The sequence below is a fragment of the Moschus berezovskii genome, chromosome 17, assembly GCF_049115385.1.
Source record: "Moschus berezovskii isolate FMDL1 chromosome 17, NW_MosBer_1.0, whole genome shotgun sequence".
Lineage (NCBI taxonomy): Eukaryota > Metazoa > Chordata > Mammalia > Artiodactyla > Moschidae > Moschus > Moschus berezovskii.
In genome coordinates, this window is record NC_142476.1 from 50,980,173 (window position 1) to 51,007,462 (window position 27,290).

A 27,290-nucleotide genomic window follows, 5' to 3' on the forward strand; every position below is an offset into this window, starting at 1 on the left:
AAGGTTTGATGGGCTGACCATGAACCCATCAGGCTGGGCATGTTCCCAGCTTAGGACCCAGGTATGTCTCCATGGTGACGGGGAGGCCAGGGCTGGTCACCCTGATGGGGACTTCAAGTAACTGAGCCACTGGGAGTGGGAAGGATGGGGGTTCTTCCTGGGCAGGTGCTGCCCAGTGGGCGCACTGCAGCTGCTGTCCCTCCTCCTCCTCCAGCCCCCTGCTAGGACAATTCTGGGACCCCAGAGTCACTGACGAGGAATCTGGCCGGTACAGTTCGGTGGTTGGCCCAGGCGGCTCCTCACCAGAGTCACCAGGGGTGACCCCATTTACCTAACAGGACAGCGGTCCCACCAGGTGCCTGAATGAGGCTGAGGCCTGGGCAGGTAGGAGGTCTGAGAGGAGCGTGGGGTAAGCCACCCAGGGGAGGGGCAGATTTATGAGCCCTGGAAACCCAATACAGCCTCCTCTTAATTAACTTCCAGGACAGAGAGCAGCTGGGGAGGGTCAGGGGCCCAGGATTTACTCCTAAGCCGGGTTTACAAAATAAGAGCTCAGAGAGGCTCGACACCTTCTGGCCTCCCCTCCCCTCGGGGCAAAAGGCTAGCTTCTGTCCCAGAGAGGAGGGAAGCAGGGTGAAGACCCCTGGCCTTCCAGGCCTCAGGGTCCTGCCTTCCTCTCCCTCAGCACTGCCCTCACAGTGAGGCTGAACCCCCCAGCAGCCCCTGAACCTGACAGCTACCATGATCCATTTTTTAAGGCCAAGAATACTGGCTCAAAGGCGCTAAGTTAGCTTGCCCAAAGTCACACTCAGTGTGTGGTGGGGGCAGGATTTGAACCCAGAGCCTTTGTCCTCTGCAGATGCACCCTTGAAACCCAAGGCACGGGCTGGGGGGCGGTTTCTGAGCTTTGAAAATTCTGCTTCCAAATCCCAAGTGTCCTCATACCGGTGTTTCTTTCCCCCCAGCCCTCAGCTTCGTCTCCCTCGACGTCCACACCTCATGAGTCTGCTCACCAGGGCTGCACGGAGGGCCTGCTGAGGGCTGGGCGCTCTGCCCTCATGGGGGCTAACAGAGCAAATCAGACACGGTCCCTGTCTCAGGGAGACAGCAAGGAAATGAGAAAGCAGTTGGACACAAAGTGCCATGAGTGGGAAAAAGAATAAGGTGAGAACTTGATGCTAAGATATTGGCTTTTTTTTTTTTTTACCATTCTCAAGTAAACTTGCTAACAAGTGGAAAGCAGATGCCCATGAGAATCTAGACGTTTTAAAATAAAAAGATTCGGGACTTCCCTGGTGGGACGGTGGTTAAGAATCCACCTGCTGGTAGAGGGGACGATGGGTTCAAACCCTGGTCTGGGAAGACTCCACACGCCACAGGGCAGCTAAGTCTGTGTCACAACCACTGACCCCCGTGTCCTAGAGCTGGTGGTCCGAAACAAGAGAAGCCACCACAATGAGAAGCCAGGGCACTGCAACTAGAGTGCAGCCCCCGATCACCTCAACTAGAGAAAAGCCCATGCAGCAACAAAGACCCAATACAACCAAAAAAAATAAAAAACAAAACCAAGAGATCCATGTCAGTTTCTAATGTATTCATGAATTATATAAAGATGACTATATATTTACATTTTAAAAAATAAAAGGGGACATCATTTAAATTGAGACATTTCTGAGGTTGCTGTTTTATGCCCGTTGTATTCCCTGGTGGCTCAGAGGTTAACGCGTCTGCCTCCAATGCGGGAGACCCAGGTTCGATCCCTGGGTCGGGAAGATCCCCTGGAGAAGGAAATGGTAACCCACTCCAGTATTCTTGCATGGAGAATCCCATGGATGGAGAAGCCTGGTAGGCTACGGTCCACGGGGTCGCAAAGAGTCGGACACGACTGAGCGACTGAACAGAACAGATATCTAAGGAAACTGCAGCTCAGAGAGCCTAAGCAAGTGATCTGAGGTCACACAGCAACCAACAGGACAGAGCTGGGATTTGAACTGAGGATTTTCACCACCATTCCCTGTCCCAGTAGGAGAAAACTATTTCTTCTTGTCATGTGCTCTCGTGGGGATAAAGTATGCAGAAACTGGCAGCCACCGAGTGTTCAGCACATTCTCTATTTCCCATGGAGAAGAGCTGAGAAAGTCCCAGCACTGCCCCTTGATACACTGTCTTCTGCAGCCATTAGAATGAAGAGAGTTCACACCATGGAAAAATGGTCACGATTAAAGGCTGCAGAATTACCCATATAGGATAATCTCCTCTCTAAAAACATCACAAGTTGATGGACATCACCAGGCTGCATGGGAACAGGGGTGGTCTTGGGTAGGACCTTAGGTTTACTTCTTTGTGCTTGTCTATCTAATGCTTCTAAAAGACAAATATCATCGTTTATGATCTTCAAAAAAGGAGGACAGAAGAACAGCTTTCCCATACATCATTTCCAAAACAGGCCATTTCACACAAGTGACTCAGCACAGCTTGTCCAGCCTCTTCTGGGCTCCCATCCAGTGTGAGGTGACTATTTGCATGTCTCTTCTCCCCATTGCTGAGTGAATACAGGAGGCGACAGCGAACCCCTCAACTCACCCATTCTGCACTGTGCAGTCTCACCATTTCACATCTGCGTATGATCTCTTGGAGGGCAGGAACTAAATCTCACCTCTCCTGGGTTCCCTGAGACCCTACCTAGTGTGCGGCACAGATTGTTTTAAATGCCAAGGCTACTTGTGAAATCCTATTCATCCTCCAGAACCCTGCTTGAGTGGCCCCTCAAATCTGAAGTTCCCTGGCTCTTTTTCCATCATCCCAACAACAATAACAACACCACTATACACTGGCTAACATCTACTGAGCATTTTTCATGAGCCAGATACTGTGCTGAGTACATTCAAATGTTTCCTCCTTTCATTCCCATAACCCCATCTGCAGGTAGTATTTCTCCCCCGCTTCTACAGGTGAAGTGAAGACAGGTAAAATTACTTGCCCAAGGTTATACTACTTATAGGTGACTCAGAACTCATGTTCCTGATGTTTTCAAACTGTGGAGCTGGAGAAGACTCTTGAGAGTTGCTCGGAAAGTAAGGAGATCAAACCAGTCAATTCTAAAGGAAATCAACCCTGAATATTCATTGGAAGGTTTGATGCTAAAGCTCCAATACTTTGGCCACCTGATGCAAAGAGCCAGCTCCTTGGAAAAGACTCTGATGTTGGGAAAGATTGAGGGCAGGAGGAGAAGGGGGCAACAGAGGATGAGATGGTTAGACAGAATCACTGACTCAACGGACACGAATTTGAAAAGAGATCCAGGAGATAGTGAAGGACAGGGAAACCTGGCATGCTGCAGTCCATGGGGCTGCAGAAAGTCAGACAAAACTTAGCAACTGAACAACGGCAAAGCGCAGAGATGAGAGTGTGTTGGGCCTATTTGTGAACACCCTGCCTCCCCTACGAGCTTGAGAAGTCTTCTGGGGAGTCCTTAATCAGCATCCAGCATGGGCCAGGTACAGAGTAAAAACCAAGTGCTGTCACGTGACACTGGCCCCAGGAGGGCTCGAGAAAAATCTGCTGACCAGAGAACAGTGAGTGCCTCTCCTCCACCCAGGGCTCACAGGAATGCCTGGCCTTGGCGTTCATGGCTGGAGTTCAGCTGGGGCGCATGGTCCCACCAGAGATGTGAGCTGGGTGGTCTCCGTGTGGCTCCCAGGAGGAGCATCTGTTTATAATTGGCAGCCCCGGAAAGATCCAAGTCCCTGGGCAGGTCTTTGGCAGACCTGCTCATGTCCCATGGGCCCCGGGTTTTGGAGCAAAGCAGTGCTGAGCTGGCTTCTCAGAAGGAAAGAAAAGACCCATTGGAGACCCCAAACCGTGGCAGGGTGGGTAGGGGTGGGAAGGTCACAATGTGAAGAGTACACAGCTCTCCTCCAAACTCAGCACTTCCAGCAGGAAGATGCGAACAAAAATCCACCCTGTGGCCAAATGAAAAGAAGCGAGCAGCAAAACCAAGTGTGTGATGCAGAGCAGGGCGCCAGCAAGGAGGGGCTGAGTGGATGTGCCTGAGGGCCAGCAGGTAGTATCTGAAACACTGACACACACTCCCAGTAGGCATGTATATAGACCAAGTTACGTTCTGAGTTTTCTGCTCTTTCACATCCCTCTCTAAAAATAGACCTCTTTGGTTATTTTTTTTTTATTTTAAAAAGTTATTTCATTTATTTATTTTCTGGCCACATGGCATGCAAGATCTTAGTTCCAACTAGGGCTTGAACCTGTGCCCCCTGCCATGGAAATGCAAAGTCATAACCACTGGACCACCAAGGAAGTCTTGAGACCTCTTTCTTGGGTAGAGAAGCCTAGAACATGGGCTCAGGGGCAAGATAGCCTGGGTTCAATTGTCTGATCTACCACCTACACAAACCTGGAAAACCCACTTAACTTCTCTATAAATTAAAATTGTAAAGCATCCACTTGGAAAGGTGGTTGGGAGGATGATGGAAGGACTTGATAAATGCTGGCTATTATTTTTATCATTGTTATTGTTCAGTCACTAAATCGTGTCCGACTCTTTTCGATGCCGTGGACTGCAGCAGGCCAGGCTCCTCTGTCCTTCACGATCTTCCAGAATTTGCTCAGATTCCTATCCAATGAGTCAGTGATGCTATCTAACCATCTCATCCTCTGTGCCCCCTTCTCCTTTCTTCTTCTTCTTACTACTACTATTATTATTAACCCAGGAGCAGAAATAGACCCTCCTTGCTCCCAGAAGTTTCCTTTATCCTCCACAAAGGTCTTCCCTGGTGGCTCAGATGGTAAAAAATCTGCCTGCAGTGGAGGAGACCAGGGTTCAATCCCTGGGTGGAGAAGATCCCTTGGAGAACAGAATGGCACCTTACTCCAGTATTTTTGCCTGGAAAATTCCATGGGTGGAGGAGCCTGGCAGACTACAGTCCATGGGGCTGCAAAGAGTTGGACACAACTGAGTACATAAGCGATGCATCCTCCAGAAAACTGGAGTCACGGGGGTGATGGATACCTTTGTTATTGCTGTTCAGTCGCTCATTCGTGTCTGACTCTTTGCGACCCCATGGACTGCAGCACACCAGGCTTTCCGGTCCTTCGCCATCTCCCAGAGTTTGCTCATACTCATGTCTATTGAGTTGGTGATGCCATCCAACCATCTCATTCTCTGTCATCCCCTTTTCTTCCTGCTCTTAGTCTTTCCCAGCATCAGGGTCTTTTCCAATGAGTCAGCTCTTCAGGTAGCCAAAGTATTGGAGCTTCAGCTACAGCATCAGCCCTTCCATTCATGAATATTCAGGACTGATTTCCTTTAGGATGGACTGGTTTGATCTCTTTGCTGTCCAAGGGACTTTCAAGGGTCTTCTCCAACACCACAGTTCAAAAGCATCAATTCTTCGGCTTTTTTTATTGTCCAGCTCTCACATCCATACAAGACTACTGGAAAAACCATAGCTTTGAGTATATGGACCTTTGTGGACAAAGTAATGTCTCTGCTTTTTAATCTGCTGTCTACGTTCATCATTGCTTTTCTTCCAAGGAGCAAGCGTCTTTTAATTTCATGACTGCAGTCACTGTCCACTGTGATTTTGGAGCCCAAGAAAACAGTCTGTCAATGTTTTCACTGTTTCCCCATCTATTTGCCATGAAGGGATGGGACCAGATGCCATGATCCTGGTTTTTGAATGTTGAGTTTTAAGCCAGCTTTTTCACTCTCCTCTATCACCCTCACCAATAGGCTCGTTAATTCGTCACTTTCTGCCATAAGGGAGGTGTCACCTGCATATCTGAGGTTATTGATATTTCTCCCTTCAAACTTGATTCCAGCTTGTGCTTCATCCAGCCCAGCGTTCCTCATGATGTACTCTGCATATAAGTTAAATAAGCAGGGTGACAATATACCGCCTTGACGTACTCCTTTCCCAATTTGGAACTAGTCCATTGTTCCATGTAAGGTTCTAAATGTTGCTTCTTGACCTGCATACAGGTTTTGCAGGAGGCAGGTAAGGTGGTCTGGTATTCCCATCTCATTAAGAACTTTCCACAGTTTGTTGTGATCCACACAGTCAAAGTATAATCATTGAAGCAGAAATAGATGTTCTTCTGGAATTCTCTTGCTTTTTCTATGATCCGGTGGATGTTGGTAATTTTATCTTTGGTTCCTTTGCATTTTCTAAATCAAGCTTGAACATCTGGAAGTTCTTTGTTCACATACTGTTGAAGCTTAGCTTAAAGGATTTTGAGAATTACTTTGTTAGCATGTGAAATGAGTGTGATTTTGTGGCAGTTGGAACATACTTTGGCATTGCCCTTCTTTGGAATTGGAATGAAAACTGACCTTTTCAGTCCTATGGCCACCTTTCCTAGTCCTGAGTTTTCCAAATTCGCTGGCATATTGAGTACAGCACTTTCACAGCATCATCTCTTAGGATTTGAAATAGCTCAACTGGAATTCCATCACCTCCACTAGCTTTGTTCGTAGTGATGCTTCCTAAGGCCCACTTGACTTCACATTCCAGGATGTCTGGCTCTAGGTGAGTGATCACCCCATTGTGGTTATCAGGGTCATGAAGATCTTTCTTTTACAGTTCTTCTGTGTATTCTTGCCACCTCTTCCTAACATCTCTGCTTCTCTTAGGTCCATATCGTTTGTGTCCTTTATTGTGCCCATCTTTGCGTGAAAAGTTCCCTTGGTATCTCTAATTTTCTTAAAGAGATCTCTAGTCTCTCCCATTCTATTGTTTTCCTCTATTTCTTTGCATTGATCACTGAGGAAGGTTTTCTTATCTCTCCATGCTGTTCTCTGGAACTCTCCATTCAGATGGGTATATCTTTCCTTTGCTCCTTCGCCTATTAGCCTTCTTTTTTTTAGCTTCTTTTCTCAGCTATTTGTAAGGCCTCCTCAGACAACCATTTTGCCTTTGGCCTTTCTTTTTCTTGGAGATGGTCTTGGTCACTGCCTTCTGTACAATGTCATGAACCTCCATCCATAGTTCTTCAGGCACTCTATCAGATCTAATCCCTTGAATATATTTGTCACTTCCACTGTACAATCATAAGGGATTTGATTTAGGTCATACCTGAATGGCCTAGTGGTTTTTGCTATGTTCTTCAGCTTAAGTCTGAATTTTGCAATAATAATAATGGTGGATGCCCAGAAGACTCCAACTGGGGCTTCTTTGCTTCACCTGTGGACACAGCATTGACCAGGACTGAATCCCCAAATTTAGAGAGTGCCCATTCCCATCCTTCTACCAGACTTAGAGGACCCTCCGGAGTCCACACCCCTGACCAAGGCCTAGGAAGGAGACCAGCATTAAAAGCATCCAGCTGCAAAGCAGGCCGTGGGTCACCTGTTAGGAGGATTTCTTGAGAGGAGAGGTTTTCAAGCTGAGCTCTAGGGACCCTGGGGGTTCTAGTGAGGAGCTTCAGGGATTGCTGATGGGTGGGGAGCTAGATAGACAGAGTTCCAACCCAGCACCCATCCTCCACCCTGCAGAGCAGTGGCACTTTCATTAGGCTTCCATAATAGCCATTTCCACAGAGATTCTGTTGCTAAAAAGAATAGAGTTTGAATGTTACCACTCTGGATTATAGCCTCTTGCTCCCAGGATGGACACTTTTTTTTTTTTTTTTGTACTAGAAATGAACCCAGGTTGGAAGCCTCTAGCTTTCCCCTACTGGGACCGCCAGCCAGCCTGTCACTCCTGCTTCCCCAAAAAGCCAGCAGCCTTTCTTCTTCCAAAAGGCAACGGAGATTGGGTACCGCTTCCAGGTGGGTACTTCAAAATCTACAACGGAGATTGGGTACCGCTTCCAGGTGTCTTCTTCCTGGATTTCAAATTAATTAAGTAATCTATTTTTGGTCACACTCTGAGGCATCCGGAACTTCCCTGACCAGGGATCGAACCATTGCCTCCTATATTGGAAGAGAGGAGTCTTAACCACTGGACCAGCCAGGAAAGTCCCAGTTCCTGGACTTTCTTTCTGCCGTTCCTCCTGGGAGCCCTGTTTCCAGACTCTACAATCCCTGACTGCACCCTGCTCTCTAAGAGCCCTCAGGGTTCATTACCAGTGTCCCACTGTTGACCTGTGACCTTGGCAGGTCACCACTGGGGTGACTAAGTCTCTTAGGGACTTAGGCCAGAGCCTGCCTTCCCCTCCCGCTCTGGCACCGCTGAGCTCCCAGAGCAGGCCTCCCATGGAGCTGCGCGTGGTCGGATCGCACAGGCTCGTCCCCTGCCCGGGCCTGCCGAGAATGTTCTGGCTACTGCTGGCTCAGCTGTTGGAGAGAATTGTTTTGAAGCTCCTCAAATTAGATCGCCCAGCGGTATCCTCCTCCCACAAGTTGCTGACCCAGCCTGGAGCCGGGCAGAGACTTCCTCCCGGCTGCTGTCCAGCCTGGAACGGGTCCCTTGGGAGGCACAGGGATGAACATGAGGGCTTGCGCCAAGCTCAACACCTGCCGCGGTCTCTCACCTCGCCCTCTGACAGCTCTGGGGCAGGGGGCGGGTATTGTACCCATTTCGTCCAGGAGAAAACTGAGGCACAGTGTTACAATTCCAGCTGTGCGATATACCCAAAGTTACTCAGCTGGTAGGAAGCTGAGCTAGAACTCCAGCCTACACGGTCTGACACCGCATCCTGAGCCCTCCACCTCTGTCCTTCGCAGGAGCGAAGGGACCCCCTAAAAGGATGGGTCCATTCACTGCACAGGTGTTACTGAGCACATCCAAGGGGCAAGGGCTGGACAATGGGGAAAGAAGGAAAGACCCTGCCTTGTCTTGGTACAGTGCCTGGACTTGCTGACCAAGTACTTGCTGAATGATGACAATGATGATCCTCGCCCCGCTGTAAGGACACTGGGAGGTCTTTAGAGGCTGAGATGGGAGAAGGGGATAGGAGCTGCTCCCCTGAGCATGGTGCCCAAGGCTGGTGGTTGGGAGCACCCTTGTTTCTGTCGCCTCCTCCACTGCTGCCACTCTGGGCCAAGACCCATCATCCCTCACCTGGACCACAGCCATGGCCCATAGAGGTCTCCCAGCTTTGACTTTGCCCCAGTGCCCCTCTTGCCTTAGTCTATCTCAACACAGCAGCCAGAGAGATCCTTCCAGAACTGTCAGACCCTGTCACTCTGCTCATAACTCCCAGTGGCTCCCCGTCTCACCCAGAGAGAAATCTGCAGTATTCACTATAGAACACTAGTTCACTAGTTTCACTGTAGTGAAATCTAGAGTGACCATAAGTCTCTCCTGCTCTGATGTGCCCCCACCTCTCTGTCCTCAGCTCTTCCCCTCTCAGGGCTGACTGGTGTCTACCGTGTTGGTCTCCTTGCCTGCATGACCAAGCAGTCCGCTTCTACCCCAGGGCCTTTGCACCAGCTGTTCTCGGTCTTCTTCGTCCAAACAGCCCTCTTTTCATGCCCTCTCTTCTTACAGATTCTGCTCAAACATCTCTTTACATGAGGGACCTTCATGTAAAGTCCTCCTGACCCCCCAGACTCGCTCCCCAACACTACCTCAGCTTTTTAAAAATAGTTTTTTATTAATAGTCTTTATTTTTTAGAGCCTTGAGATTTCCTACACTCTCCTGCCTGCACATATGGACAGCCTCCTCCACCAACAACATTACTCACCAGAAGGGAACCTGCATTACAGCTGATGAACGCACACTGACACATTATCATCACCCAAAGACCATAGTTTACATTAAGGTTCACTCTAGCTGTTGTATTTTCTGAGTTTTGGCAAATATATAATGATATGTATCCACCATTGTAGTATCAGAGAGTGTAGCTTCGCTGCCCTAAAAATCCTCCAGGGTTTCCTATCTTTCCCCCCAACCCCTGGCACCACTGATCTTTTTCCTGTTTCTATAGTTTGGCTTTTCCAGAATGGGATATAGTTAGAATCATCTAGGATGCAGCCCTTTTAGACTGGCCTCTTTCACTTAGTAATATGCACTTGTGGTTCCTCCGTGTCTTTTCACAGCTTGATGGTTTATTTCTTTTTGATGGTTCATTTCTTTTCAGCACTGAATAATATGCCACTGTCTGAAGGCTCCACAGTTTATTTGCTCATTCACCTATTGAAGGACTTCTTGGTTGCAAGGTTTGGCAATTAGGAATAAAGCTGCTATAAATATCCCTTGTGTATGTCCCCGCTTTTTTAACTTCCCAGATCTCTTCTTTCTCAGTCCCTGAGACACATGATAAATGCCTCCACGTTGAATGCCTCATGTCCCTGAGGACAGAGGGCGCCCTTGTCAAAACCTAACGCAACCACCTGCCAAGAGCCACAGCTCAGAAACCAAGTGCGACAACTCAGTTAAGTCCCATCTCATCCCTGAGTGTGACTCTTGTGAACCTTTCTGGTTCTGAGACCACTGGGAAAATCCTCCAGGGAAACCATCTCCAAGACTGACTCTATGGGAAAGCCGAATAACGTCTCACTTCCAGCCAGAAACCCAAGGGCTATGCCTCCCCACTGTCTGCCCTCAGCCCACACGTGGCAAAACTCAGAGGGCGTGGGGAAACTCAGGCCAGAGTCACTGGCGGAAGCCCCAGACCACTGTCCCAGTTCCTCCATCTGGACTTCCTGATGGGGAATGCCAGGTGACCTTGGGGGTGCTGCCAAGAAGGGGAGAAGAGGGGCAGCATTTGCAGACCACTCTCCAACCCAGGGTATGTCTTCAGTATTACCTTCCTGAGAAATGGGGCCATACTTCCAGTGCTCAGGCAAGGGCAAGCCTGCCCTTGCAGGCTGTGCCGCCAGAAGTTTCAAGGCAACACTTGAGGCTGAACTCCAAAGCCAAGCTCTTTCACTCTCCCCGTCCTGCCTCATTCACCCATTTGTTCTTTCACTCACTCATTTGAGGCACAGTTATTGGATGCCAGGCACTGTTGGAGGCTCCGGGGTACAGTAGGGAAGAAATTCATCCTACTCACCTAGGGTTTGCTTTCAGGTGTGTATGGGGTACAAGGGGACCAAGTGACAATCAACGACGGACCATACGATATATAAAGGTGGCCAAAAGTGAAGGAAAGGAACAGGAAGCTTTGTAGCGGGGCTGGATAGAGTGATCATGCAGTGGGAGTAGTATTTAGCCAGGGATGGACACAGGGAGGGGCTTCCCAGGTGGCTCAGTGGTAAAGAACCTGCCTGCCAATGCAGGAGACGTAAGAGACATGGGTTTAATTCCTGGGTATGGGAGAAACATGGCAACTCACTCCCGTATTGCCTGGATTATCCCATGGACAGAGGAGTCTGGCAGGCTACAGTCCATAGGGTCTCCAAAGAGTCGGACACAACTGAAAGTAACTTAGCACGCATGCAGGCATGGGGACAGGGAGAGCCTGTCTGATACGCTAACATCTGGGCAGAGACTTAAGGGAAGTGAATGACGAGGCCATGCAGATATCTGGGGAAGGAGCATTCCAGGCAGAAGGAAGAGCCAGTGCTAAGGCCCTGGGGTAGGAATAAGTTTGGTGTGTTCAAGGGACAGCAAGGAGGCCAAGTGGAAGAGCTGAGTGGGAGACATGAGGCTGGGGCTTCCGAGTGAGGTGGTAAGTCCTTCAGAGGGTTGTGCACGGAGAATGGACAGCCCCACCTGGATTCTGGAACAAGTTTCCACTGCAGCACTGGGTGTTTGGAATGGGGTCGACAACCAGGGCAGTGACCACAGCCAGGAGATGGATGGAGGGGAACAGGGAGTGGGGCGGGGCGGGGGTGTGTGCTTGGGTGAGGTGATGGAGGAGGATTCAACAAGATTGAAGGTTTGGGCTGCCAGGAGAAGAGAGGTGCCCAGAGGACCCTAAAGGGTTTGACCTGAAAAAATGGAAGGGCAGGTTTGCCATGAATTGAGACCCCAAGCCTCCCTCTCCTGGGAAGGCCGGCTTTGGCAAGTCCCAGGTTCGGAGGAGGAAGAGAAAGATCTCCAGGTTCCTTCCGCTTCCAAAACACCCAGCGTAAGCAGGGGGAGGAGGGGGCGGTGACGGAGGAAACAGTTCCAGGTGGCCAGGCTCCTCAGGAAGAGGGTGCCTGGGGCGGGCCACGCAGGCCAGCTACCCACCTAGCGTGCCCGGGTAAACACGCCAGTTTCCAATAACAAAGTGGCGGGCCACCCCAGCCCGCTCGGCGCGCAGGGAGGCGGTCCCTGCTCACATGATGGAGTGAGGGGGTGGCAGGAGGAGCCGCCGGGGGGAAACCTCAGCGAATCTGGCAGGAGGCTCCAGGAAGTCCTTCTGAAAGTGCGCCCCGAGCCGGGCGGAGGGTGGGGCCCGCGGGGGTCCCGCGAGGGGGTGGGTGGGGCTGGGCTGGAGTCCTCCTAGGTGGGGATCGGGCTGGGCTCCCAGCAGGCGGGCGGGGAAGGGGTGGAAAGGGGAAGGGAAGGGGCTGGGAGGTAGCTGGGGAGGGTGTGGGGCCGGGCTGCGTCCCGGAGGTGCCGGGGTGAGGAGGGGCTTCGCAGGTGGGGCCCGGGAGGGTTAGAAGGGGCGTCGCGTTGGGATGGGGTTGGGGATACAGAAGGGGCTGGGGCAGGGGACAGAAGGGCAGAGAGTGGGGCTGGGGCCGCGGCGTGGATGCGGAGGGGGCGGGCGGGGGCGTGGCGTGGAGGGGCGGGGCCAGGTTGGGGTCGCACGCGGCGCGGGCGGGGTAGGGAAGGGGTCCCCTCCCGCTCCAGGGACCGCCCGCGCTTCCTCCCTCCGGCGGAGCGGTAAACAAACGCCGTGATGTCACCCGCGCCGCTGACCTGCGGCTGAACCCGGAGCTGTAAATGAGATGCAAGGTGCCAGCAGCCTCCGGGCCGCGCGGCCTGCGAGCCACACACGCTCCTCCGCGCCGGCCCGAGGTTCCCCCAGCTGCACACACGGACAGGATGCTGCAAACGCCACCAGACATTGCAACACGCAGCCAGTCTGCTGGCCGCGGCGTGAACCTTCCCGCCGCCTCCTCCGCCGCCCCCCGGCAGGCACCGGCCCAGCTGGAGCGCGGCCTCCCTCCTCCGGAGCACGCCTGGGGGCTGGCAGCTTCCACTCATCTGGGGTCAGCTCTCCGCTAGGCACCCCATCGTCTGCCTCCCCAGGGGGCTTCCAGACCCGAGAGCTGGGCCTCGGGGGTCAACTTTGGGCTTTCTGCCCAGCAGGTCGGGAAGTGCCTGCCTTTGCACTCGGCTCTCTGAGAAGCTCATTCCTTTTGCGCGAGGCCGGGGGCGCTGGAGGCCCCTTTTCCAGGTGGAAGCCGATGCCTAAGTGTCCCCTGGCTGCCCACCAGCTTCTCCCTCACTTCACAGGGCAGGGGGCCACCCTTTATTCCAGAGAGTTCCCCCGGAACGGCCCTGGACTGCCTACCCTTGGCAGCCCCCCACCACCCCCCCACCACCCCCCCCCCCCGCCCCGGCTCTGAGCTGCCCTTGGGAATGGAAATCCGCCTGGCTGGGGCCAGGAAGGCCAGTACTCTGTTCTGGAGTTGATTTGCTGTGTGACTTTGGAATGAGTCACTTGGCATCTCTGGGCTTCACCAAATCCCACTGGGGAAGTGGGGAGGTTTGAAACCCGCCTCCCTCTGCTAGTGTGGGGAAGGTCAAAAGTGCAAGAAACCCTCACCAGGCTGCCAGGGATGGTGAGAAGCCTCAGGTGCAGGGGCCTGGCCTGTTCAGAAGGTAGAGTTGATCAGAGAAATCACGGCCAGCCCTCCCTGCTCCCTCAGGCTTCTGCCTTCATTGTGAGAAGCTGGGGCTGTGGGGACGTACTGGTAAACAGTCCCTGGGGCCCAAGGAGCCCACACACTGGCTTCCCTACATGGACCCCACTAACTCAAGTCCTTTAAGAAGCTGGGAGAACCTTAAATGACCATAGATCTTTCAAAAGCACCCCAAGAACCCAGCTCATAACGCCAGAGCCCATTCTAGCTTCTCTTTTACTGAAGTTAATATTTGGGCTTCCCTGGTGGCTCAGCTGGTAAGGAATCCACCTGCAATGTGGGAGACCTGGGTTCGATCCCTGTGTTGGGAAGATCCCCTGGAGAAGGGAATGGCTACTCCCTCCAGTATTCTGGTCTGGAGAATTCTATGGACTTAATAGCTAAATCCCTCTCTTTCGCATCACCCTGTTTTGTCTTTCCAGCATTTTTTCACTATCTGAAAGTTTAATAGTTGTTTGCTTGCTTGCTTTGTCTGTCCCCATCCCCCAGTGCACACTCTACAATGTAGGCTCACCACTCACTCCCCTGCACCTGGCCAGGTCATCTTGCCTCACGTGTGATATGGGCACTGACATTCCTTGAGGGGACCTCAGGAGAAATAAAGTTGACAGCCCAGGAGGTATGGCTATCATGAGGACCCGTCACACCACTTGCTGGGCCCGAGAAAAAAAGGAAAATGTATGGCTGCCAGTTGAAAAAATTATTGAGAATTTCAAGATGGTGACACCAGGGCACAAGTATAGGGCCCTTGTGAGCCAGGGGTTGTGTGTGACAGCTAGGGTCACACACCCAGGAAGCCAGACAGGGTGTTCATACATAGAGAGCACTCAGAATCTACGCCCAAGGCGGGGAGTGGGGAGGTGGGGGCACCGAATGCCAGGTCTTGGGCTTGCCACACCTTCCCTGGACTGCAAGAAACTCGATAGAGTTTCTCCTTGTTGCAGAATGGATGACACCTCCCACACAGACAGATGACAACAGCTAGCTAACTGAGGGTTGTCTGTGCTCCCAATGGACACTTGCAAAAAGCAAAAGCAGGCAGTATGGAGGCATGTAGGATTTAGGGGCAACAGTAAGCATGTAATGGTCATTGCCCTGGTTAGCATTTAGTCAGGAGCTTCTCTTAAAGTGCTACAGTGAAGCCCACAATCCAAAAAGCTCTAAAATCCTTTCCGTTCCGTCACTCAGTCGTGTCCGACTCTTTGCGACCCTGTAGACTGTAGCCTACCAGGCTTCTCCGTCCATGGGATTCTCCAGGCAAGAATACTGGAGTGGGTTACCGTTTCCTTCTCCAGGGGATCTTCCCGACCCAGGGATTGAACCTGGGTCTCCCGCATTGGAGGCAGACGCTTTAACCTCTGAGCCACCAGGGAAGCCCCTCCCTTAATTAGACCCATACATTTAGGCAAGTCCACAAGGGGCTGTGGACCTAAACTGCTGGCCCACTTTAGAGATAAGGCACCAAGGTCCTGGCAATATCAAGGGCATGGCCAGGAAATGGCTGAGGTGGGACCCTGGCATCACTTCTGGGAGCTGCTGGTGAAGGTGAGAATATAGCTATTGTTTGGGGTAGAGAATGACGGCCTTTTTTGGGGGGCAACTCTTTCAGCATCCCCTTTTCGACCCCAACCTGTAGCCTAGAGGCCCTTGAGCTGGTGTGTCCCAGGGAAGCCTCCAGCTAATTAAGCATTATTTATGGACTGGCCTCCTGAAGACAAGCTTTAAATTACTTGCAGGCTGTGCCAAGGTAACTGTCTATCCTACCGGCTATTAATTAGGAATCAGTTTAATCTCTGCTGGACGAAGGTCAAACACTATGGAGTTGACCCGGCTGGCTGGCGTCGCACTATCAGGCTGAGGATCTGGGCCTGGAGGGCTGGGGGACTCAGGGGAAGTGGCAGGACATTGCAACGGGAAATGACCTGGTCAGCACATCCTGCAAAGGCCAGGATGCTGAGAGCAAAGCCACGTGGGCCTCGGCCCAGGAAGCCAGGCAAGGTGGGGTTTCCCTTTAGCACCAGCCCTGCAGAGAGTGGATTTCAGTGGTCCTCAGAGAGTGCCCCAGCCCTCCAACAGCGGAAAATTCTGCTGGAAATTCAGGCTTCCCTCACGTGCCTGGTCATGCAACCTGTAGAAACCCTTCTGTGGCTCCCTGGTGCTCTTCTGGGGCTTCCCAGGTGGCTCGTTGGTAAAGAATCCACCTGCAAGGCAGGAGACATGGGTTTGACCCCTGGGTTGGAAAGATCCCCTGGAGAAGGAAATGGCAACCCACTCCAGTATTCTGGCCTGGGAAATCCCATGGACAGAGGAGCCTGGCAGGCTACAGTCCACAGGGTTGCAAAAGAGTCGGACACGACTTAGCAACTAAACAACAACAGTGCTCTTCTAATCAAGTCCCGATTCCAGCCCATGGCCACCAAGCTCTATGAGCTCTGCCAGGCCAGACTCTCTTATCTCCCACTTTCCAGACATGCTCATCCCCTCTGCCTGGAATGTTCGCCTTCCATGGCCTCCACCTCAGTCTTGACGCCTCACCTTAGATCCTGCTCCTAGCCATTGCCAGCCTGCCTTCCCCAGAAGCCAGATTGCCTGGATATAGATCTCATGACTGTGTGTGCTGTTAAGCAAGTATTTAACCTCTGTGAGCCTTTGTTTTCTCATTTTTAAAATAGGGACACGGGACTTCCCTGGTGGTCCGGTGACTAAGACTCCACGCTCCCTATGCAGGGGGCCTGGGTTCCACCTCTGGTCAGGGAACTAGATCCCACATGCCGCAAGTAAAAGTTTGTATGCCATAACTGAAGACCTCAAGGGCTGCAACAAAGACCTGGCACAGCCAAATAAATAAATATATTTTTAATTAAAAAAAAAATAAAATAGGGACAGTCATAGTTCCTCCCTCACTGAGTTATTCTGAGGAGCAAATCAGATTGTTCCTGTAAACAACGTAGTGTGTTGTTGTTGTTTAGTTGCTAAGTTACGTCCAACTCTTTGCCATCCCATGGACTGTAGCCCCGCCTGGCTCCTCTGTCCATGGGATTTCCCAGGCAAGAATACTGGAGTGGGTTATAGTTTCTTTCTCCAGGGGATCTTCCCAATCTAGTGATCAAACCTGTGTCTCTAGCATCGGCCAGTGGGTTTTTTACCATCTGAGCCACCAGGGAAGCTCCACTTAGTGTGTAGGAAGAGTTTTATTAACAATGGGAAAGACTGATTGGAAAACCCTCCCACTGCTCAGAGCTGCATCCCTCTCCATCAAAGTGTCTATCATGCCTCAGTGTCACTGAGAGCCACGGGTCCATTCTCCCAACTAGTCAGAAGAGGGACCTGTGCTTTTCCCCTGTGATGCCCACCCGGTCCCTGTGACCTAGGAGAGCCCCCTGTACACCCTTCCGTGCTGTCAGATCTACCCCCATAAGAAGCCTTCCAGGATGACCCACAGTTTTCTTTTCTGTGGAGCAGCTGCCAACCCGGCGTGGGGTCAGTTCAGATCCCCTGTTGCCGTTTTGTTCTCCAAGGACAAATCCCACAGATGATACTCTACTGCCCTAGCCACACTGCCAGTCTCTCTGTGTGCCTGGTGAGGGTGGATGGCACCTGGAAAAGAAGTTTGCATTCAGCACGTATTTAGGGCATATCCAGCCAGTGTTTTCTGAGTCCCTGGCTGGCAACAGTCTCCTGGGAGGTTGCGACTAGCACTGTCACATAATAGGTGAGAAAACCGGGGCTCAGAGAGTGTGGCCAGTAGAATAATGGCTTCCTCCAGGACGTCCAAGGCTTCCCAGGTGGCTCAGTGGTAAAGAATTTGTCTGCCAATGCAGGCGACACAGGAGATGCAAGTTCAATCCCTGGGTCGGAAGATGCCCTTGGAGGAGAAAATGGCAACCCATGCCAGTATTCCTCCCTAGGAAATTCCATGGACAGAGAAGCCTGAAGGGCTAGTCCATAGGGTCGCAAAGTAGTTGGACATGACTGAGCAGCTGAGCACACCAGGATTTGTTTTTTAGTCACTCAACTGTGTCTGACTTTTTGGGATCCCACGAACTGCAGCCTGTCAGGCTCTTCTGTCCACGGAATTCTCCAAGCAAGAATACTAGAATGGGTTGCTATTTCCTTCTCCAGGGGATCTTCCCGACCCAGGGGTCGAACCCACATTTCCTGCATTGGCAGGAGGATTCTTTTACCACTGAGCCACCAGGGAAGCCCTGAGCATACCAGGATGCCCATATCCTAAACCCCAGAACCTGGGACTATGTTAACTTACGCAGGAAAAGGGAGATTTAAGGTTGCAGATGGAATTAAATCTGCTAATCAACTGACTTTAAAATAGAAGAACTGTCCTGGATTATCCAGGTGAGCTCAGTGTGATAACAAGGGGCCTGAGAAGTGGCAGAAGGAGACAGAAGAGAGAGGGCGATGTGACCAGGAAGCTGGGTTAGGGTGATGCAATCCTGACGGCTTTGAAGGTGGAGGAAGGGGCCATGAGCCAAGGAAGCTCTATAAGCTGGAAGATGCGAGAACATGGATTCTTCACTCCAGTCTCCAGAGGGAACATAGCCCTGACAACTTGATTTTAGCCCATAAGACTGCTGTTGGACTCCTGATCTCCAGAACCGTGAGAAAATGAACGTTATCTTTAAGCCGCTGAGTGTATCTTTAAGCTTTAGCACAGCTGCGGGAAGCTCAGGCAGAGAGGTAGACAGCCGGAGAGCTGGGTCTGCAACCAGAGTTTGTCTCCAAAGTCTGTGGGCTTCCAGTGGCATGGCAGCCCCTGCCCCCCTGCTAACCTGTCAGCATCACTTAAAACAAACCCTCTATTGGACTTCCCTGGTGGCTGGGAAATCCCATGGGCAGAGAAGCCTGGTGGGCTAGTCCACTGGGTGGTAAAAAGAGTTGGACACAACTGGTGGCTCAGTGGTAAAGAATCCCCCTTGCAGTGCAGGGGACATGGGGTTCAATCCCTGTTCTGGGAAGATTCCACATGCAGCTGTGACTAAGACCCAATACAGCTAAACAAATAAATATTTTAAACAACAACCCTCTGTCATAAAGATACGCCCCGGAGGCTTTTGTAGAGGGTGCAAGGAACAGTCAAACAGGAGCCACAGCCTCATCTGCACGACCAGGACTTTTCATACAGTATCTCACTGATGAGGAAACGGAGGCTCAGAGAGGTCTAATAACTTGCCGAGGGCCACTCAAGTGAGTGGAAGAGCATGCATATGAATTTTGGTTTGTTGACTCCTGAGCTCAAAATCTGAATCACAACTGTATACCAGCTCCTTAAAAAAGAAATAAAGCTAAATTTAGGTGCACACACACACATACCTGCCAACCTGAAGGCTCAAGAGATGGCCCCCAAACCAGCACAGCCAGTCAGGAGGAAGAAGAGGGCACAAGCTGTTCCCAGCCCACACTGCCCCGGGCCCCTGGCAGGTCTGGAGGACCCCCACTGCCTCTCTGTGGGTTCACCAGAGAAGTGGCCTCGGGAGGTGAGGCAAGGCTGCCCCCTCTGTCAAGTGAGACATGAGGACATGGCGTGTGGGAGTCGAAGGTGGCCTGACTCCATGTGGGTGTGTCTGGCAGGACTGCCTGCCTGCAGGAAGGTCACGCTGCCCTTTGTGGTCACACTGGCTCCAGCCCCAGCTCCCCATGATGACCTGGGATGAGGCCTGTGAGAGCTCAAGGCATGCTGGGCTGGCCAGCTGAGCTTGACTCTGTTCCCTGGTCCCTGGAGAGCTCTAAAGGCACCCAGAGACTCTCCTTCCAACCTTGGAAGGACTCTGCATCAGAGAGCCAGCCTCTCAAACCCAGGGAAGCATGAGTAGTGACACTGGCCTAGCAAAGGGCCTCGTTTACTCTCCTGTCCAAGTGGCCTTACGTCTTCCAGAAAAGGATACCAAGAAAGTTTGTTGACAACCTGCTGGACCACCGTAAGTGGCTGCTCGGAAGGCTTCTTTGAGGTACAAACTCCCTGAGAGCAGACAGGTCTGAGCTCAAGCCAGAAAAGTCTATTCTGTCTTTTTTGTTGGTAAGTGTCAGTAAATGACCGGATAAGGTCTGCAGGACTGGTGGCTCAGTGGTAATGAATCTGCCTGCAGTTCAGGGACATAGGTGACTCGGGTTCAATCCCTGGGTCAGGAAGATCCCCTGGAGAAGGATCCATAGAAGGATCCTATGGAGCAACTCACTCCAGTATTCTTGCCTGGAGAATTCCATGGACAGAGGAGCCAGGTGGGCAACAGTCCATGGGGTCGCACAGAGTTGGACATGACTGAACGACTGAGCACGCATGTCAGTAAATGATCTGATAAGGTCTGCAGGACTAGACCTGGGAGAACTGGCTAAGAGATGCCTGGAGCGCCTGGACGTTTGTGCCTGAGATGAAAAACTGAATTGGTTCCTCCTTAAGAAGGAAAACTAGACATCCACTCCTGATCCCCTTGCTCCTGGTAACAGCAGCCCCATGTCCCCCACAAAAGTCCATCTCCGCACTTACATACTGTGGCTTGGCTGTTTTTCTAGCTCAGAGTCAGGCCCGAGACCCACAGCTGGCCAGTCAGCGATTACACCATTGCCAGTGTCTGCTTCAGCCCAATCTAGCCACAATCAGGGAAACTCAACTCCTGGACCCCCTGGAAAAGTTGGGAGGAAGATACTGATCTGCCTGCTCCACTGGGAGCTGAGGGGGTTTAAGGCAGCAAGGGACAGATGTGAGCAGTCCCAGGGTGGGGAGGGCCTGCCTAAGGCAAGACTGAGTCCAGACAACACTGTTTGATCTCTGGGAGCCAGGCTTGCGCTCCTGTCCTTTAGATCCATTTAAACTCCCAGTGGCTAAAAGCACACGTTGCATGGACTCTGCTCAGGGCTGTCAATGTGATCTGTTCTATAAAATGATTAACTGAGAGGCCACAAAACTCACTGGTTCAAGAGCGGACGCCCAGGGTTTAAATTCCACTTGGTCTGTCACAAGCTGTGTGATCTTGCCATGGACCTTCAGAATCTGGACCAGTGAAAAAGATGATAGGGCTTCCCTGTCGGTATAGTGGTTAAGAATCCACCTGCCAACGCAGGGGACATGGGTTCGATCCCTGGTCTGGGAAGATCCCACATGCCTTGGCACAACTAAGTCTGGAGCACAACCACTGAGCTCTGGAGCCTAGGAGCTGCAACTACTGCAGCTCCCGAGTCCACGTGCCCTGAAGTCCACGCTCTTCACAAGAGAAGCCCCTGCTCACTGCAACTAGAGAAAGCCCATTTGCAGTAACAAAGACTCAGTGAGGCCATAAATAAATAAAAACAAGGGGGATACCAATTAAAAAGAAGACAGCACTGCCCACACTAGAGCTCACTGTGAGGAATAAATGACTTTATCACATGTCAGGTGCTGGCACATAGTAGGCGCTCAGTAGACACGGGTTCTAACTAGCTATGATGGATCAGTCATGCCTTCACTCAAGCAACAAAGATTTATTACGTGCCTACTGAGTGCCAGGACACTTGGGGAGTAAGAGGGCACGTCCCCTGCCTCCCAAGGATCTCACAGCCTTTTGGAGAAGACACATGGCAACAAGCAGCCACAAGCATGGGTAGTTGCCATGGTCACCCATGACTTGGCCTCACCGCAGCCCAACCCTGACCAATTGAGCTACTTGGACGCAAAGGTGAAGATGACTAATGGTGAAGCTGGGTGGCTGTCTGTGGAGTGGGCAGCCAGGATCAGAGTAGAGGCCCGGCCTTTGACCAGCCTCTGTGCCCGGACTGGAGAGGGGCCTGCATTAGACCAGTCCTGAACACGAGGAAAGGGGCCTCCAGTATGAGGGAAGATGCCAGGCTCTGAGTCCTCCCTGGGGAAGAGTGATTCATTCTTACTGACTTCTAGAAAGGGTCAAGAGCTAAAATTCCCAAGGGCTTCTGTGACAGGAGCAAATTTCTCCCTTTCCTGCAGACTCCCAGAACCAGGGTTAGTCTGGCCAGCGGACTCTGCCTCTGTGCCCAGCAGAGCACTTCGGCCAACAAGACAGGGCTGGGGGTGTTCGCTTTCTCTCCCCGCCACACCAACCAGAAGGAACCATCATTTCTTGCAAAACCTCTGGTGCTGAACTAGGAGGTTTACATATGTTATTTCACGGAATCTTCATACTTTCGTTTTTCAGATGGGGGAAGCCCAGAGAGATGGTTATTGCCCAAGGTCACACAGCAGGTTGCTGGGAGGCTTCCTAGGATTTAAAGGATTAGGAACTGGCTCTCAGCAGCCTTGGCTAGCATCATGAATGGCAAGAGTGCTCTGGCCAGTGGGCTGGTCTCCACCACTTGAAAGACCTCAGCAGCTGTGACACTGTCCACGGGCCAGTCCTTGGCTTTGGGGCTGGAGTGGCCAAGTTGCATTCCCCCAGGCTGGGAGCTAAATGTGGGCTGGGTTCCCTTCGGAGGCTGGCTCAGTCCTGGTGGAGTAATTAGGGCTTCTAGCTCCTGGGTTGCTTAGTGGTGGTGTGGGGGGCCTGGTTGAGGGCTGAGCAGGGCCTGGGATTCCATATGCCTGGGCAAGAAGAGGGACCCCTCCCTTGAGGGGCAAAGGCACAAGCTAGAAAGAGCATGCTTCTTCACCTTGGAGTAAAGAACCAAAAGTTGAGGACCCAATGACATGATAAATGGCAGATTCTCATTATACTGGAGTGGGTAGCTGTTCCCTACTCCAGGGGATCTTCCCAACCCAGGGATTGAACCCAGGTCTCCCACATTGTGGGTGGATTCTTTACCATCTGAGCCACCAGAGAAGCCCAAGAATACTGGAGTGGGTAGCCTATCCCTTCTCCAGCCAGTCTTTCCGACTCAGGAATTGAACTGGGGTCTCCTGCATTGCAGGTAGATTCTTTACCAGTTGAGCTACCAGCAAAACTCCAAGTAAGGAGCAGCTAGGAGAAAAGACCCTGATGCTTGGAAAGATTGAAGGCAAAAGGAGAAGGGAGAGGCAGAGGATGAGATGATTAGATAGCATCACCGACTCAATGGACATGAATCTGAGCAAACCCCAGGAGACAGTGAAGGACAGGGGAGCCTGGCGTGCTGTAGTCCATGGGGGCGCAAAGAGTCAGGCAGGACTTAGCAGCTGAACAAGAAGAGAAGTGTGTCCTAAGTAACTTCCCGGAATAGTTCCTTTCAAGCCTTATGTTTTCCTTCTAAGTAATGTCATCCTTTCAAAATACACACAAAAATCTCACACAGAATTCTAAGCTACACGACCTAAGTGAAGCTGAGTGAGTTAAATGGAGATAAGGACCCCTGGGAACCCCATCTGCTCCACCTCCCATGGGGTCCCACCTTCTTGGAACCCCGTGGGTGCTTTGGAACCCAGTTTGAAAACTCGGTCCTAAAACCTCAACTGGTGTTGGGGTCTGCCTTGAGGCTGCTGGGGTTCAGATGGCCCAGAGCTCTGTAGAAGACTGAAATGCAGGCAGGTATCTGTAAGCACTTCCCAGGAGTATGTTTCAATGTGGACAAAATAATCATATGGTTCACTGCTCAAAGTGTTTTCTTAGCTCCTTCCTTGAAAGGCTGCTGAAAAGGGGTTTCAAGATCGATTTCCCCAAAACAGGATGTGGCCAACAGAGTCAGGAAAGCTTGAGCCCAGTGACCTTTACCAGGCTGACTCTTGTTGGCATTAAGTATTACCAGGCACAAATCTGTATTGTCCACTCTGGCGTGACCTTGGCTTTGGGTCGCAGTACTCCAGAGTCTCCTGCCTCTGACATAGGCTCCAGTTCTGGGCCCTGAATCACAGCCTCAAGTTGTTGGATGGGTTTTGCTTGGATCCAGTCCACAGTTTCTTAACCTGGTGTCTGGGACAGGCATCAGGGGGACCCAATGATCTCTTAAAAATATAAAAATCTGTCTCTTTGTGCATTCTTCTTCAGACTGGGTTTATATTACTTTCTCCAGATCCTCAAAGGGCTCCACAACCAGCAAAAGATTAAGACTTACTGCAAACCTTTTGGTTGCCACCTCCTTCAAGAAGTCTTCTGAGATTTCCTTAATTTACAGTGATCTCTCCCTTCTCTGAATTATCAAAGCTCTAGGTCACTTGGGAGGATCCAGCTGGGTGACCTCGAGTTTAGATGGAAGGAGCCGGCACTCACTCATTCCTCAAAGTTGGCTTCCAGCTAGAGGTGCCACCCTGGTTGTAAATGAATGAAATACAGCTGTGCTGTTTTCCTGCTTATCAGTTACTTGTTCAAAGCAAACCCTGATAACCAATGACTACTTTAATCCTTTGGCAAGTAACCCACTCATTGTATGCAAATACTGCTGCTCAGTGCTTAAAAAAATGTTTCAGTGAGGTCAAACTTAAGTACATCCTGTTGACTCCTGGACTGCTCATCAATTCTCTTTCCAGAACCCTCTGTGTACTAGGTAGTTCCCATTATTAAACAGCTTGTCTCTTGACCTTTCCATAACCCTGACTGGGGTGGGCTGGGCCAGGCTGATAATATTTGACCTAGAGGGAAAGGGCCTAGTGTTGAAGCTAAAATCCTGGGTTTGAAATCTGTCTTAGGCCAACTATCCAGGGCAACTCACTTCACTTGCATCTTAGAAATGGGCTTCTGATCACCACTGTGGAAAACAGGATGGAGGTTTCCAAAAAAACTAAAAATAGAACTACACTATCAGCCAACAATTCCCCTCTTGGGTATATATCTGGGAAAAAAAAATCAAGGACGCTAGAAAAGGTACATGCACCCCAATGTTCATAGCAGTGTTATTTACAATTGCCATGATACAGATGCAACCTAAGTGTCCATCAACAGATGAATGGATGAAGATGTGGTGTATATCTATACACACACACACACACACACACACACACACACACACTCGCTGGACTATTACTAAGTCATAAAAAAGAATGAAATGTTCCCCCTTGGAGGGCATTATGCAAAGTCAAACAAGTCAGAGAAAGACACATACTGTATGATATCACTTATATGTGGGATCCAAAAAAATACAACAAACTAGTGAATATAACAACAACAAAAAAGCAGACTCAGATACAGAGAATAAATGAGTGGTTACCATTGGGCAGGAGGGGCAATATAAGAATGGGGTGGGGAAGTACAACCTATTGGGTATAAGATAGGCTCAAGAATGTTCTCTACAACACAGGGAATACAGCCAACATTTTGCAGTAAAGGTCAATGGAAAGTAACCTTTAAAAATGATATAAAAATTAAAAAATTATTTTTTAATTGGAAAAAAGAAAAGAAGAAACGCAATGCGTTGCTGATCACACCTGCCTCTGGGCCTAGATAGGACAATGAATGTGAAAAAGCCCTGTGGAGTCAGTCCTGTAGGCTACCACAGTCACACAGGGTATGGACCAATGTCTCAAGCTGTCTGGGGAGCCCAAGGAAGCCCTCAGCATCGAGTTTGGGTCTAAGTTATGACTGATGGTCAGAATGAAGGATGTGAACACAGGCCTGGCCTGCACCTTCCCTCCTCCTCCTCTTCTCTCTCTAGCATCCTGAAAAACCCCACCAAAGGAATGACCCAGCTGCTGAAGGACGCCGCTGAGGTCAGGCTGAGAAGCGCTGTCTTCTTTTAATTTTGAGCATTGGTTGATTGATGCTGGTGGCCTCTCTTCCTCCTGGCCCCTGACTCTGTCTGGGTCACTGACATCACCCTAGTAACAAAGGTTCACAGAATCAATGGGGTGGAAGGGACCCAGGTGACTGTCCAGAACCCAACCTCTCCTGATGCAGGAATCCCCAGTTCCCTCACTGCAGCCTGCTGACCCCGGAAAAGCTCCAGAGGGCGGGAAGGTGCTCCTGGGCCCAAACCTCATGTGGACTTCCATCCACCTGGAAGGCAGCTGATACTGTCTCCAGCCCCTGAATCAGTTAACCAAATGCTTCTGAATTGGCCATCCCACCTAAGTCACGGCTTCTGGTCCTTGTTATCCAGAGCCTGCTCCCTGGGTGTCCCCCAGTTGCTCAAGGACCTTCTCAAAGTGTTGACCGATACTGCCCACAATGCTCCTGGGCTCCCTCGACATACTAGAACTGAAAAGTGTCTCCTTTGCTCAGGGCACCAATACAGTTGCTTTCATTTTCTTTGCAGAGGGAGTTAAATTTCTGTTGCCATTAAAGTCATCATACTGGAGCTGACTCCTCTTTCCAGAGCATCAGGGGCTTTATTGGAGATGATCATCACACCAGGATGTAAGTGCCACCAGAGAGAACCTTGTTAACGTGGCTCCCTGAGGCAGCCCTAAGCCCAGCTGCCTAAATCGAGGAATGAATTTGACATAGTCACAGTTGACCCAGAGCCATGTCACCATTTTTCACCCCAGGCATCTGCAAGCACAGATCACGGCTTGCTGAGCGGAGGTCTCCCCAGCAGACTCTGAGATCTGGGTCCCGGATGACTCCACCCATCCCTCCAGGGGCACACCAGCCTACCCAGATCTCCCTTCAGCCCACACACTTCCATTGGACTAAAGATATCAACAGCAGTGTCTTCTCAAATCCAAGCACTAAGTTGAGAGCAGACTCAAGCTTTAGAACGCCCTCAGAAGGGGGCCAGGCAAGTCTGGTCTCATGTACTTAAAGGAGCCCAAGAAGCACCCCAATCCTTCTCCTGCCCTTGGCTTGCCACCCCCCCCTCCCCCTCCAAGTGACCTGGCAGAGACTTAGGTTAGATCATGTCACTTCTACTTCCCTTCGCAGAACCTGCCAACAGCTCCCAGCTTCTCTTGGAGCCAAAGCCAGAGCTGGTTCTAGAGATTGCTGGGCCCTACCTGCCCTTCCTTGCTCCCCCAACCTGCCCCCTGCCCTGCTCCCAGTCTCCTGCCCTGCTCTCCCACCCCACCCTTCCTGTTCTGCTCCCTGCCCCCCACACTGCACCCCTCATTACTCACTCTGCTCCAGCCACAATGGCCCCCTCCCAGGTCCCCAAATATCCCAGGTACGTTTCTTTGAGCCCCTCTCTCTTACCTCTACCTGGAATGCTGCTCCCTCCATTCCCGTCAGGTCGTCTGTCCCTGGACCTCATTTGTTTCCTCCTTACTGTGATGTAACGGGCTGTTTTCTGCATCCTGTTTTTATCTGTCTCCCTCACCAAACTGCCGACTCTACATGGGTGGGGACTGGTGTCTGCTTTGCTCACTGCTGCTGTATCTCTATGCCTGGAACAGTGCCGGGCACACATAGGGTGTGCCATAGACTTGTGGAATGAATGAATGAGTTCCCACCAACCACTCATTTGCTAAACTGTTCTGGTATTTGACACTTTAAAAAAAATTTTGTAAATTGTAATTATCATTTTTTAAAAATTATTTTTTGGCTGTACCGTGTGGCACAGGGGATCTTAGTTCCTAGACCAAGAATTGAACTCGCGCACCCTGCAGTGGAAGCACGGATTCTTAACAACCAGACCACCAGGGAAGTCCCCTAACACTCTCTTTTTGTGAATCCAGAACTTTAATAAGACTTCATGCCTTTTAAGGGACCTCACTTATCTCACGGCAGACGAGTCTGCATTTGGGAATACTAGCAACTAAACCGGAGAAGGCAATGGCAAGCCACT

General features: G+C 51.1%; 1 protein-coding gene across 3 annotated transcripts in view; it reads right to left on the reverse strand.

Moving 5' to 3' along the window:
• DHRS3 (dehydrogenase/reductase 3) overlaps positions 1-27,290 on the reverse strand; it is a 50,279-nt gene that overhangs the window by 15,549 nt on the left and 7,440 nt on the right. The window contains exon 1 of one of the 3 annotated variants that reach the window (XM_055419619.2): positions 26,699-27,081. The exons of the other annotated variants lie outside the window; for them this stretch is intronic. Within the exon in view, the coding sequence (XP_055275594.1) occupies positions 26,699-26,725 (27 nt within the window). The 5' untranslated portion in view covers positions 26,726-27,081. Of the gene's footprint in view, positions 1-26,698; positions 27,082-27,290 lie in introns of those variants that run through there. 3 annotated transcript variants of the gene reach the window in all.